This window comes from Sus scrofa, chromosome 18 (assembly GCF_000003025.6).
Source record: "Sus scrofa isolate TJ Tabasco breed Duroc chromosome 18, Sscrofa11.1, whole genome shotgun sequence".
In the NCBI taxonomy this organism is placed as follows: Eukaryota; Metazoa; Chordata; class Mammalia; order Artiodactyla; family Suidae; genus Sus; species Sus scrofa.
Genome location: NC_010460.4, coordinates 38,812,867 through 38,828,130, shown reverse-complemented (window position 1 = coordinate 38,828,130; position 15,264 = coordinate 38,812,867). Strand labels below are relative to the sequence as shown.

The following is a 15,264-nucleotide window of genomic DNA, read 5'->3' as shown; positions in this document are numbered from 1 at the left end:
AAAAACAAAATTTTTCACATCATCTTTCAATCATAAATTTTCATTTCAGTCTCCCCCACTTACATAACTAACATACTTTCTTAAAGTCAGAAATATTAGCATCAAAGTATCTGAAATCTCTACTCAAATACACTTTAAGTTGATTTCCTAATAGCTTCCTCATTTGATAACTATTTAGCAAGTAACTGCTCTACACTCAGTGAGCTAGGAATGGAACAGATCTTTGAGGTACTAAACTGAGACAGCCACATTTACAAAGCAAAAAAGATGACAAGATAATAGCAGATTCCCACTCATTAAACCAAATTTAAAGTCATATACATACACCATACTTCTATACTACAAAAAATCAGTAAGCAGTAATGAAGAAAATTTTAAAGACACTTTGAAGGTAGAAGAGTCCAAACAAATACTTTTGTATCTATAAGTAGATATATTAGAAATGACATTGTGAGAAAACTAAACAAGTTCATCATTATCTCATTATTCTTACTACTCTAGTGTATATCATAAACATATATACAAAATGAATAGTCTTACCTTAAATATGTGCCATATATGAAGAATAATGCCATCATTAGTCCATTTAAAATAAAAATTACAGCAACATAAAAGCAAGCAGGATCTCCCAATCCTTTAAAAATAAAAATAAAAATAAATTAAAAAACACATGTACTAACTATAAATTACTTTGTGTGTCTGGCAATTTATATTAAAATATGATTATTTTGAAAATGGTTGCCAGATATATTAAATGGTTGCCTTGGTTCCCATATGAACACATGACACTGATGTGGGACACATAGGAGACCAGAGTAGTAGCTACAGTGGTTTGGAAACAGGGCTGCAAACCCACGGTCACTCCTCCTGTAGAGATATGGGGTCTATGACCCTGCTTTTGAGTCTGGCTGGGCTTGGGATTTCTCCAGTGGACCATGGCAGAAGCCACAGAGAAGAGGCCAGGCAGTATCCAAGTGAGCTACCACAGGAAAAGCTAAACAAAAGCCTAAGCTGCATAGAAAGCGCACAAGTTGTCTCAGTTGAGTCTCAGCAGGTCCAGCCTTATCGGTACGCCAGCCCAGGAGCCAGAATGTAAGTGAAGGAGCCTCCAGTTAATGCCAGTCTCCCCAGCCATTTGAGTCTAACACAGTCCTCTGACATAGAAACAAAGCAACCATCCTATACCCTGTCCAAATTTGCTACTCCCGGAATCCATAAATATAATAAAATGGTTATTTATACCACCAAGTTTGTAATAAGATTAGTATGTTGTAACAGAAAACTGAACAAAAGGACAGAGACTTGCCTTCACAGCTTTCAATAGGGCTGAGTCCTTCTCCTCTGGTAACTGTCCAACATATCTTGGTTTGAATACCAATCAAATCCATTATTTTGATGTAAATCCTGTACCAGCTGGCTAAGATTACCTATTTTTTTAAAAAAGAAACATTATGAAGAAAAATATCGGAGTTCCCACCATGGCTCAGTGGCTAACGAACCCAACTAGTATCCATGAGGATGTGGGTTTGATCCCTGGCCCTGCTCAGTAGGTTAAGGATCCCTCATTGCTATGGCTGTGGCACAGGCTGGCAGCTACAGCTCCTATTCAACCCCTAGCCTGGGAACTTCCATACATTGCAGGTGTGGCCCTGAAAGACAAAAAAATATATACATTATCCTGAACAGTTTTCTTACTAGAATATTTTTGAGATATTTTGATAATTATCAAATTTTCCCTTCCTATACCATCCCCTTGGGCCCCTTCCCTTTAAATCTAGTAAAAGGAGATTCATAGTCATATATACACGTATTCACTGGTCAGTCTTCATCTGTTCACCCATGGGTAAGAATAAAATATAGCAAGAAACATGCAAGATTTATAATTTTCAAAAGCTGTAAAAGTCTATAAGTCTACATAAAAGAAGAGTTGAACAGATAGAAAGATACCTGTCATCTTAAATAGATCTAATTTTCCAAAATGTGAATTCTTCCTCAAATTGATTCATAAACATTAAACAATGCTAAGTAAGCAAAATCCCAAGTGTTTATCTAGATGTTATATGGAAAACTAACAAAAAGGAGATAACTGAAGAAAAAGTCCTAATAGATAATAAAATTCATTATTTACATAATTAAACTAGTGTGATACTGGCACAAGAATAGCCAGACAGATGCAAGTAACCATGGTGAAGGATGCAGACTGCCACCAGATCCCCCTTCAGGATTGAGGCACTCATTCCCCCAGCAGTTGGGAGGGTTGGTGACTGACACCTCTCAGCAGAGTCCCTATCTGGGAACTACCTTCTGCTGAAGAGACTAAATGCACTAAAGGTCACACCTCTATCCAAGGGCAACTGCATTCAATGCCTAATTAAGTCCACAGGGAGAGCTATAAAGGCTAGGGGCCCTTGCCTCAAGTTAGGACAATTCTGCAGGACCTTTCCAGCTTCAGGGCTTCCCAAGGGATTGGCTGAAGCCTTTGCTGTAACTGCATCACAGCTCAACAACTCCTCCTGCCTCCTCCAGCTTCCTTCATCCCCTCTTCAGATGTTGCCCTCCAGGGCACTCCCTTATACACTTCCTGTATGCAAATCTCCATCTCAAAATCTGCTTCCCAAGACCTCAACCTAAGGTAATACTGAACACAGAGTCCAAAGGCAGGTGCAAGCAGACATATATAATAATTTTGTATATAATAAAGAAGCAGGGAGAAGACGGACCACTCATTCAAGTGTTAGGTTACACAAAAGATCATTTTGAAAAAATATAAGGTAAGATTCCTACCCCCACACTGATGATCAAAACAAATTCCAGATAAATTGAAAATGTCAATATCAAAACATAATTACAGGATTTCCCGTCGTGGTGCAGTGGTTAACGAATCTGACTAGGAACCATGAGGTTGCGGGTTCGGTCCCTGCCCTTGCTCAGTGGGTTAAGGATCCAGCGTTGCCGTGAGCTGTGGTGTAGGTCGCAGACGCAGCTCGGATCCTGCGTTGCTGTGGCTCTGGCGTAGGCCGGTGGCTACAGCTCCGATTTGACACCTAGCCTGGGAACCTCCATATGCCGCGGGAGCGGCCCAAAGAAATATCAAAAAAAAAAAAAAAAAGACAAAAAAAAATAATAATAATAATTACAATGGTCAAGAATGAGTATTTTTCACCTATGTTGATGAATGAAAACCATAAAGTTAAGAGGTTCATAGATATGCTATTTCTGAACAGAAAAAATACATTCACATCATATGGTAGAAAGCTAAAAGGCAAACAAAAAACTGGAGAAAATGTCTTATCTACATAGCATAGTATTAACATCCTGCATATAACAAATGAGGTCTTGTAAAATTTCAATAGAAATATAAAGGACTTGAACAAACAATTATTTTTAAAAGTAAAAATGCATTTTAACACAGAGCATTGAATAAAATACATATACACATATATATACAGCAATGAACAAAATACATCATATGATCTTATTTTTTTTAGCCTATTAAAGTAGCAAGGATGCAAGGAAACAAGCAGTGTTTCAAAAACACTGCCAGTGGCAATTTCTATTAATATAACCTATCTAGAAAACATTTTGGCAACATTTATGAAATTCATTAAAGCATATATTCTGTTGAACTAAATAGTTCCCACATCAACAAATTTACAGTTTAAAAAAATGTAAGAATGTGTTCAAGATTTCATTTCAAGGATGCTTACTGCAGCTTCAGAATATTTTAAAAGTTGAAAACAACCAAAATTTTCATAAAATATGGACTAAACAAACAATGATAGATTGTATATAAATAAAGGTGTAAAAAATGATGCTGTTGAGGAAAAGACAGCTTAGGAAGATAGTTTTCAACATTCCTAAAAGACAAAAAGCACTCATAAAAAAATGTGTCGTGTGATCCCGATTCAGTCAAAGTAGACGTGTTCGTGGTTATAGAAAGTACTCAGCAAGCAGCACATTAGTAAGAAAACACCGAGCCTTAGTGGTTAGTTATTGGTCTGTATCTCTATCGCCTTACTAATCAATCGGGCTGACTCAATTGACCTCAAAGCTGGGCTCCTCCCATTCAATGGAAAATGCCTGAGAGCCCTGCTTAGTGCTAGTGATGAGCCTGGGCTTGAGATTCCACAGAGATCAAGGCAGCTGTGGCCCTGGCAGCTGGCAGTGGGCCTCTAGCAGCATGAGCATGCTAAGAAGCAGGAACCAGGGCGAGGGAGCTTAACGGGAGCCTCATACCAGGTCATGGAGGAGGTCACTGAGGAAGCTACACCTCAGCCTGGCCCTAGGGAAGGCTTAGGGGTGCATCAAATGAAGGAGGGGCAGTGAAGAAAAGGACAAAGTTACTGACATTACTATCTTCCTATTTCAGCTCCTGGTGGACCCACCTTTCTTCTGTTACCACAGGGGAAGATGCATCCAATTAAGTGAAGAGTGGCAGATAAGAAACATTATTTGGCAAATGACATGTAAAAGTAACTGTGCTCCCCTGCTATAATTCCTACAAACAAACCAAATCTGATAGTTTTCACATTTGCCAAACTACGCAATGCAATCAAAATAATCATTCCCCAAAAATCACTTAAAGCCCTCCAATTAATAATGATCTTTTTTCCATATTCCCTTCCAAAAAAAGACAAACATTTCCTTTTTAAAAAAGATACAATTTAATATATTGAATTATATCTTAGACCTAGAATCAGCATTTAATACAGGCAATATTTTAAAAAGTTAAAAAATAGCCACAGTTGAAAAAGTATCTTACCTCAGGATAAAGATTGAACCTTTTTAATGTATTAATAACAAGGGGGTATTCAGTGAGCTTATCATTCATAATCATCCATACTCCATTCAAAAATGAGGGTGCTTCCACAATAGTCTTAAAGTAGGAATAATATAGTCCCTGAAATAAGCATATATTGTAGTTATAATAAAAATACATATTACTATGCCACTTATTAGCCTTAAAAAAAAAAAAACTACAGCATACTGTTTTTGAAAAATAAAGCAAGCAAGTAACAGCTATAATTAATTTCACAGGTTTCTGATCACTAATAAATCCTTAGGTTGCACAAAACCTATTTATTTAGTACATCTTAGTATATTCCATCTAACTGTTAGTTGAATCCCTAAAAGGGTACTATCAGCCATCTTTCCTCCAGACTTACATGTAAAAATGCAAATACATTAGGCAGGCTACACACTGATGTACTACATACAATTTAAGATGTCAACTAGTTTTACAGACTATTTTCCTTCCTCTCAGTTCTGCCCAAGGTAAGAACCCTGCAGCACTGGGGCTATGAGGATGGAGCAGAGGGACAGTGATGATGCTCCCACTGTGAAGACAATAAATAAATTTTTACTTTGACACGCTAATTAGGAAAGATATCAAGGCTGGAATAATACATGGGACAAAAAACAAGCAAGTGCTAGAAGGAATAGAAGTGACAGCATAGGGCAAGAGAGATGAACACAGGAAACAAACTCTATCTTCTGTACAATTCTGGCCTCCAGCGGCTCTGGTAGCCAGTACCATTAACTGTCAAACTCTAAACTGGGTTTAAGGCTTATAAATATGAACGTGATTTCCCTATCCAGAAAAGGGAAAGACTGGCTCCTGACACCATGCTATTTAGGTTCCATATCACTATTTTTTAAATGCTTCCTACTGCAGTAAGTTAAATAATGTCCCCCAAAATTCAGGTTCACTAGAACCTGTGAATGTGACCTATGTGGAACATGTTCCTCCCAAAAGTAATCAAAATAAAATGAGGCCATACTGGATTAAGTGGACCCCGAATACAATATAACTGGTATCCTTACACTAAAAGGGAAATTTAAACATGAAGACACTGGAAAAAAATGCCAATGAAGACAGAGGCAGAGACGGGAGTGACTTTATCTCCAATGCATTGCAAGAACTGCTAGAAACCACAAGAAGCTAGGAAGAGTCAGGAAAGGATCCTCTCCTGGAGCCTTTAGAGAGAACACAGCCTCGCCAACACCATGATTCAGACACCCCGCCGAAACCATGATTTCAGCCTCCAGAGCTGTGAGAGGATAAACTTCTGCTCTTTTAAGGCACCTAGTTTATTGGACTTCATTCTGGAAGCCATAGGAAACTATGACAATCTACCTTGTTTATAGGTTTGATTTTAGAACCGTGTAAATATTTAATTAAAATTTTAAACCAAAAAAATTTTAAATCCCTAAATATCCAAAGAAAATTAGAAGGAAATTAACTATTTATCAGGTTGGAAGAGGATTTCAAATAACTATATGACATAGTAATTTTACTATATACCTCTAGTGGAATATATACTAAAGTTAAAAAGAACTGCAAGAAAGTTTTAAATTATTTTCAGTAATCACTTTTTTTTTTTAAAGGGCTGCACCCAGGGCATATGGAAGTTCCCAGGCTAGGGGTCAAATTGGAGCTGCAGCTGCCAGCCTACACCACAGCCACAGCAACACAGGATCTGAGCCACTTCTGAGATCCACACCACAGGTTGTGGCAACACTGGATCCTTAACCCACTGAGTGAGGCCAGGAATCAAACCCAATCCTCACAGATACTAGTTGGGGTTGTTACCACTGAGCCACAACAGGAACTCTCAGTGATCATTTTTAATAATATCTTTGGTATTTTTATTCCTCAAATATAAGTAATTTGAAACCAAGATTCTCAGGCTTACAGAAAAGATACAAATTTAATATCAAATAAGTAAAAACCACCTAATCCAAAATTGTAATTCAGAAATCTAAATTGATGATTTATCTTCTTCAAAAAAAAAAAGTTTCCTAATTTTGTTTACTAAGAAGGCCTAAACACAATGGCCAATCTAGTATGAAACAGTAGCAATGAGCACCTCAAGCACCTAAATGTGGTCCATAAACAACATCTGCCATTGAAAGGAATCAGGGCTCCTTAGTAAACTGGATGATTCCAGGTCTGGAGAGGAGTATCTGCAAGTAATAGCTACAGAATCTGCAATAGCTACAGATACTAGTAAGGTCATGATGAAGAAACACAGAACCAACTAAAGACAGGTAAAGACAGGTAAGTTTAAATAATACAGTAAAATCTATCTGATCATCACAGTACTCTAAAAGATGGAACTCTACTGGTCAGCACAAGAAGATGCCAGGGAACCAACTGCTTTTTCTGAAAAGAGGTAATAAAAAGAAACAATCAAGCACTTTCCTGTCTTCCCTGTATGAGTGAACCTCAAATAAACCAAACAGGTACTGTGGGAAAATTCTTCCTTACAGAGGAATTATGGTTAATAAATGCAAGGAAAAATAACAGAATAGATGATAATCACCATTTGGCAATTCTGAAGAAATAAATGCTCTAGGCTGAGGTCTAAGCTATAATGGAGGGATCAGCATGACAATACCTAAAGCCATTGGTCAATCTTAACCTCACAGAGAGTGAGACAAATGGAAATGGTATGGTCTTGGTATGGTACAGTCAGGGCACAAAACCACTTATGAAGTATCCGTACTGGGAAAAAAAAAATCAAACTTTTAGCTATCAAGAGCCTGATCCATCAACTTTCAGGAAACTTGGGACAGTGGAACCTAATAAACAACATGAATTACTGTGAATAATTCTACAGGACAAATGACCTGGACTCTTCAACAAATAAGCAGGAAGAAAAACAAAAATGAGAAGAGGAATTTATAGATTAAAGGACTTAAGCGATATATCAACTAAATGCAACATACAGATACTGTCTAGAGCCTGATTTAAACATGGCAACACATCATCTGAATGGGGAAGAAAGGCAATAAGGTCATTTAAGCATTGATTGATATTTGATGATTTAAGCAACTGCATCCACTGCTCTCAAGTGTGACAATGATATTGTGGTTAACAAAAAATCTTTCCTTTTGAGACATAAATGAGATGTGTTTGCAGATGAGGTTTCCTTTAAAAGGAGATGGGTGTGTGAGGATGTAGATGAAAGAAATATGGCTATGTGTCCTCAGCTGTTGAAGCTGGGGGATGGGTAGAGGAGAAGTGTCTACTCTATGTTGGAACATTTTTGAAAATTTCCATGAAAAAAAGCCTGAAGTTTTTAGATTTCTCAATTACTACATCAGGAGTTCCCGTAGTGGCTAAGCAGAAACAAATACAACTAGTAACCATGAGGTTGTGGGTTCAATCCCTGGCCTCGCTCAGTGGGTTAAGGATCTGGCGTTGCCACAAGCTGTGGTGTAGGTCATAGACTCGTCTTGGATCTGGCGTTGCTGCAGCTGTGGCATAGGCCAGCAGCTACAGCTCCAACTGGACCCCTGGCCTGGGAGCCTCCATAAGCTGCAGGTGTGGCCCTAAAAAGCAAAAAATAAATAACCACATCAAAACTAACCATTTCAGTGCGAAAGGCCATCTCCCTTTCCAAAGTTGAGAGGTGAGAAAAATGACGATCATTTTCAAAGAGGTGTGTTATATGGCTCCTGAAAAACAAAACAAGGACAGAACAGTATTGAAACTTCTATTAAATATCATTTTAAAAATAAACTCTAAAAGCAAAACCAAAGTTATCCATAAATTTGCAGCTAATTTTTAATAAAACTTAAAAACACGTATTTGTTTTACTGCTCAGTATATCTTACATTTCTACTAAAATTTCTCTATATAAGAAAACACATTCAAATCAGATTTTACAAATAGAGTGAACCAGAATAATGATATTTTAAGCCAAGAAAAATAAAATTATAGATTAAACTATAAATGTCATTGGGTTACCATTTCAGAAATGTCTGATTAATGAAATTCATATTTCTTTCTATCCAGAAGATTAAAAAAATTAATCTTCCTCTCAATATGAATACTCTATTAATGTTAAGCAAAGGCGTCTCAAATATAACCTCTTTAATAATAGATTTCTTTATTAAAAAATTTCATTATTCTGACCCTGATTTATTAATTAAACTACATTTTCAGTCTATTTTCTTACATTTAATACTATATATTCATCCTTATGCTGAAATTATTCCTATATGCATGTAGGAGAAACAGTTTTGGTAAGTTAGGAACATCTGCATAAAACATGCCAGGGGAGAAAATCTTACCAGTGCAACACTGCTGCAAAGGCAGCTAGAAGAAAAAAGAAATGTAAATTATTATTTTTGCATTAAAATTACTTTTGCCTTACAAAAAAGCATTACAAAGACAAGCATAGTAAAGCTGGGAAAGTGTACATCTTGAACTCTCAAGGACTGGGCAAGGAATAGGGACTCTTCAAAAGAAGTCCCAGGGCTCTGCTTAAAATAACAGTAGGCTGAATTACAAAAGAATTAGGCATACATTTACAATTTTCATTCACTCACTCATTCAACAAAATAAATGAGGGGTTATTATTTGCAAAAACCTATGCTGGAATCCTTGTTTGGAAAGCTCCATAAATAGAGCTATGAGAAGAATGAACCAATGGTGAGAGGCAATAGAATAAAGAAATAAGGTGACCTCAGAGAACAGGACTGGGACAGATAAAAAGAGGGAACTACCACTTTTTAGATACCGCTATAATATCTGAATTTTATGACAGTTTACTTTTTTAAAAACAAATTTAAAATGAAACAAGTAAAGAAGGAAGAAAGAGATGAAGGGAGAAAGTAAAAAAAGAAAAGGTAGTACTTAAACCAGTCTATGAGAATCAGTCATTTGCTTTCTGTCCAAATACAAAGAACATGTTAAAATGAATCCAGAAAACACCACTCAACTTTCTTTTTTAAAAAAAATGCATGGGAATTTATTTATTTTTTAAATGATTTTTATTTTTTCCATTATAGTTGGTTCACAGTGTTCTGTCAATTTTCTACTGTAGAGCAAAGTGACCCTAGTCACACATACACACACGCATATATATATATATATACACATACATTCTTTTTTTTTTTTTTTTTTTTTTTTTTTTAATTTTATTTTCCCACTGTACAGCAAGGGGGTCAGGTTATCCTTACATGTATACATTACAATTACAGTTTTTCCCCCACCATTTCTTCTGTTGCAACATGAGTATCTAGACATAGTTCTCAATGCTATTCAGCGGGATCTCCTTGTAAATCTATTCTAAGTTGTGTCTGATAAGCCCAAGCTCCCGATCCCTCCCACTCCCTCCCCCTCCCATCAGGCAACCACAAGTCTCTTCTCCAAGTCCATGATTGATTTTCTTTTCTGAGGAGATGTTCATTTGTGCTGGATATTAGATTCCAGTTATAAGTGATGTCATATGGTATTTGTCTTTGTCTTTCTGGCTCATTTCACTCAGTATGAGATTCTCTAGTTCCATCCATGTTGCTGCAAATGGCATGATGTCATCCTTTTTTATGGCTGAGTAGTATTCCATCGTGTATATATACCACATCTTCCGAATCCAATCCTCTGTCGATGGACATTTGGATTGTTTCCATGTCCTGGCTATTGTGAATAGTGCTGCAATGAACATGCGGGTGCATGTGTCTCTTTTAAGTAGAGCTTTGTCCGGATAGATGCCCAAGAGTGGGATTGCAGGGTCATATGGAAGTTCTATGTATAGATTTCTAAGGTATCTCCAAACTGTTCTCCATAGTGGCTGTACCAGTTTACATTCCCACCAACAGTGCAGGAGGGTTCCCTTTTCTCCACAGCCCCTCCAGCACTTGTTATTTGTGGATTTATTAATGATGGCCATTCTGACTGGTGTGAGGTGGTATCTCATGGTAGTTTTGATTTGCATTTCTCTTATAATCAGCGATGTTGAGCATTTTTTCATGTGTTTGTTGGCCATCTGTATATCTTCCTTGGAGAAATGTCTATTCAGGTCTTTTGCCCATTTTTCCATTGATTGATTGGTTTTTTTGCTGTTGAGTTGTATAAGTTGCTTGTATATTCTAGAGATTAAGCCCTTGTCAGTTGCATCATTTGAAACTATTTTCTCCCATTCTGTAAGTTGTCTTTTTGTTTTCTTTTGGGTTTCCTTTGCTGTGCAAAAGCTTTTCAGTTTGATGAGGTCCCATGGGTTTATTTTTGCTCTAATTTCTATTGCTTTGGGAGACTGACCTGAGAAAATATTCATGATGTTGATGTCAGAGATACACATACATTCTTTTTCTCACATTATCTTCCATCATGTTCTATCATAAGTAACTAGATATAATTCCCAGTGCTATAGAGCAGGATCTCATTGATTATCCATCCCAAAGGCAGTAGTTTGCATCTATTAACCCCAGATTCCCAGTCCACCCCACTCCCTCCCCCTTCCCCTTGGCAAAAGTCTATTCTCCAAGTCCATGAGTTTCTTTTCTGTGGAAAGGTGCCTTTGTGCTCTATATTAGATTCCACATATAAGTGATATCATATGGTATTTGTCTTTTTCTGACTTACTTCACTTAGTATGAGTCTCTAGTTCCATCCATGCTGCTGCAAATGGCATCACTTTGTTCTTTTTTATGGCTGAGTGGTATTCCATCGTGCATATATATACCACATCTTCTTAATCCATTCATCTGTCAATGGACATTTAGGTTGTTTCCATGTCTTGGCTATTGTGAATAGTGCTGCAGTGAACATACGTGTGCATGTGTCTTTTTCAAGGAAAGTTTTGTCTGGATATATGCCCAAGTGGGATTGCTGGGTCATATGATAGTTCTACATTTAGTTTTATGAGGTACCTCTATACTGTTTTCCATAGTGGTTGTACCAATTTACATTCCCACCAACAGCATAGGAGGGTTCCCTTTTTTCCACACCCTCTCCAGCATTTGTTACTTGTGGACTTATCAATGATGGCCATTCTAACTGGTCTGAGGCAGTATCTCATAGTAGTTTTGATTTGCATTTCTCTAATAATCAGTGATGTTGAGTATTTTTTCATGTGTTTGTTGGCCACCTGTATATCTTCTTTGGAGAAATGTCTATTCAGGTCTTTTGCCCATTTTTCAATTAGTTGTTGGTTTTTTTTGTTGTTGAGTTATATAAATTGTGTATTTTAGAGATTAAACCCTTCTCAGTTGAATCATTTGAAACTATTCTCTCCCATTCTGTAGGTTGTCTTTTTGGGTTTTTTCCAACTTTCTTATATCATAGAATCCACCTTATTGTAGGCTTCTGATTAAATAACTACTAAGTAACTGAATTATGAAAATACTCTTAGAAATGAAAAACTCAGATTTTATGCTTATTCTTAAAAAAGTATTTATATTTTAAAAAATTTAAAAATGCATTTTGCCTAGGAGATTATTAATGGTTACAAAAGACAAAGAGTTGCTCTTTCTAGACCACTGAAACTGCAAATATTTAACTAGGTTTGTCATTTGATGTTTGTTTGTATATGGTACTTTGATCTTTTGAAATTTTGATTTTTTTTTTCTTGTTGACTTTTTTTTTGGTTTCCACCTTTAAAGATTTCACCCCACCATGATAAAATTTGGGCTTTATCTTCTCAATGATCTAATTATGTTCTGAATAAATCATGTTTCTCTCAAAGAAAGTAAATGCTGCCTTTCATCACACTGAAGACCTGTCACAATTTATACTTTGGTAATCCCTTAGAGATTATAACTGGGATTTCATTTATAAGTGAATATGGGAAGAATCTACATGTTTACAATATAAATCTATATGTTCACATCCATAAACATTGCTTTTTAATTGCCACTGACAAAAAATCCTATCAGTAGAGTTAATACCTAATACACAGTTAAACTCATATTTCTCATTAAGTCTTTTAACATTTTTTTCCTGCTAATATCCATGAAATTTTGTTTTCATTATACTTTACTGGATATTGTTAAATGTATTTATTTTTGTTAAGCATATTTATTTTGTAATGTATTTCTTTTTGACTCATTTACTGAACTATTAATTCTTTTAACTTTTTTGGTTTATATCTTCAATTCTTTCTTTTAAAAAATATTTTAGGGACTTCCCATTGTGGCTCAGCAGTAATGAATCTGATTAGTTTCCATGAGGATGCAGGTTCAATCCCTGGCCTTGTTCAGTGGGCTAAGGATCCTAAGTTGCCGTGAACTGTGGTGTAGGTCAAAGACATGGCTCAGATCCCACACTGCAGTGGCTGTGGTGTAGGCTGGCAGCTGCAGCTCCAATTTGACCCCTAGCCTGGGAACTTCCATATGCCGCAGGCGTGGCCCTTAAAATAAATAAATAAATAATCAAATTAAAAAATATTTTAAAAAATATTTTAAATTACTTTGACCCTGTTTTATAATTTTACTCTAAGTTTCCTTTACCTATCTGACAAAAAACTAAAACAATACTAAATAATTCTAATAAAAGAGGGCACCCAGTCTTCTGCTGACTTTAACAGAAATGCATTTCATCTTACGCCTTTAAATTAATTGGCCTTTGGCCTTGACAATTCCGGAGTGATAAACAGGAGTTCTCAAGATCATCATCCCTCTCCTTTCTCAGAACACTACAATTTCTCAGAAGGATGGAAGGTATTGGTGCCTTCCTTTAATTCCTTTAATTTAACCCATGCAGCACAAGAACAGACAATTCTTAAAAGAGTTTTAGGTATTTGAACGACACTCTTTCATAGTCTTCAGGATTCATTCATAATCTGCCCAATGCTTTGAATTCCTCTGTTCATTTCAATTTACTAGCAGTTGTAGTTGCAGTAGTAGTAGTAGTAGTAGTAGTAGCAGCAGCAATAGTAGTAGTAGCAGCTAATATTTGAATTGATTACTTGCCAGACAGTTTTTCAAGCGCTTTACTTGAACTAATTCAATAAATCCTCACAACCATCCTATGTGAACTTTCCCATATACAGATAAGAATCTGGGACCCAGTGAACTTTAGGGATTTATCCAACATACACGATGGGTAAACAGAGCAAGGGATGCTGGAGGCAGGAATTAGGATCCCTGTACTACGGGTCATCTCGTGGAGGACAGAGGGGCTGAGAGAAAGGTCAAGTCCTCCTTACCCTAATGTATCTTAATTCCCCTTCCCTCTTCGTTTTTTCTTTTAAAGATCAAAGACCAAAAAAAGGTACAATTCATCTGCTGATAAAGGCAATACATTTTATAGAAACTATTAATTTTATATAAAAGTATAGTTATGCTTTATTTAAAATTGAAATAAATTACACATACGTCATGTGACAATGAAAGCCCCAGTAAAGCAGACACTGCCCTATAAGCATATAATTTAAGCATAAAGACATAAAATGACAAAAACTTAAGACATTCCTAAAGAGCTTTTTTTACCTTCTCGCCTATAGGAAAGATTACAAATGATTTTCTCTAAATACACTCCAGTAATTATCAATCTGGTGTATAGCCTTTTGGGAGTGTCACAAAATTGGTCATTCATTTTTCCAGCTTAATACATATGCTATTTTTGTCAATATAGCATTTAAAAAATCAGAACATTAAAATCTTCCCCAAAATACGAAACTATTCTATAAGAAAAAGATGTTCAAGGAAAGGTTTGCTTTGCGAGCTAATTCAAAAGATGGCAATCTTGTGGCTGAGAACAGCGAAAAGCTCTTAAGTTTTGCTGGAAGCACACACATTACCAACACTCCAAAACTAAACTGGCCACTCCTTCCACTTTCTGATTAAAGACATTTCGTACCAGATTATAGGTCACATCAGGCCAATTTTCAGTCTTATCGGATTTGAGCTCTTCTTCACTAAAAATTACTCCTCTCCTGTTATTAGAAGCTTGTTTAAATGAAATAGAATGTAACCCTCTGAGGGTAGAAACAATGCTGTACGGAGCTTTACTACAATGGTACTTATTAGCAGGAAGCTGAGCGCACAGCCTAACTCGAATGCATGCTGAATTAATGCACACAACTGGATACGATTAAGGGGAAAATAAAAAACTCCCAAATCATGTCCACATAATAACCAAAGCAGAATATGCCTGAAATCAGTGCAAATTAGACCTATCATCTACTTGCAGCCTGTAGCCTAAGCATCCATTCGCAGCCCTGCACCAGCACAAGGGGGTCCCTGAGGTCCTGCCCCAGCTCTGCTCCCTCTGATGCCACTCCTTCCAGCCACAGCTCAGAAAGTGGGGAGGAGCCACCCCCTCCCTGGCCCACAACAGTCAGCTGCACTAAAGAGGGCAGGAGGAACAGGAAAGAAATGGGAGAAGGGGTTCTTCCATAAGGCTCTGCTCAGTCCTCAAGGGCTCCTAACCCTATCCCCTGTCCAGCCAGCACCAGGGCCCCGACTGCTCCTTCAACCCTCCTGCTTCCTCCCCTCCCCTAGTCACTTAGCCCCAGCAGGTGACTCAAAAGT

At 36.9% G+C, this 15,264-nt stretch overlaps 1 protein-coding gene across 16 annotated transcripts in view; it reads right to left on the bottom strand.

The window, feature by feature from the left end:
* Positions 1–15,264, bottom strand: part of DPY19L1 (dpy-19 like 1) — a 282,848-nt gene that overhangs the window by 256,060 nt on the left and 11,524 nt on the right. For all 16 annotated transcript variants that reach the window (XM_021079309.1, XM_021079325.1, XM_021079315.1 and 13 more), the window contains exons 2-6: positions 9,082–9,106; positions 8,376–8,463; positions 4,763–4,900; positions 1,307–1,427; positions 541–634 (exon numbers count right to left, since the gene is read on the bottom strand). In XM_021079309.1, coding sequence (XP_020934968.1) covers positions 541–634; positions 1,307–1,427; positions 4,763–4,900; positions 8,376–8,463; positions 9,082–9,106 — 466 coding nt within the window. The remainder of the gene's footprint in view (positions 1–540; positions 635–1,306; positions 1,428–4,762; positions 4,901–8,375; positions 8,464–9,081; positions 9,107–15,264) is intronic.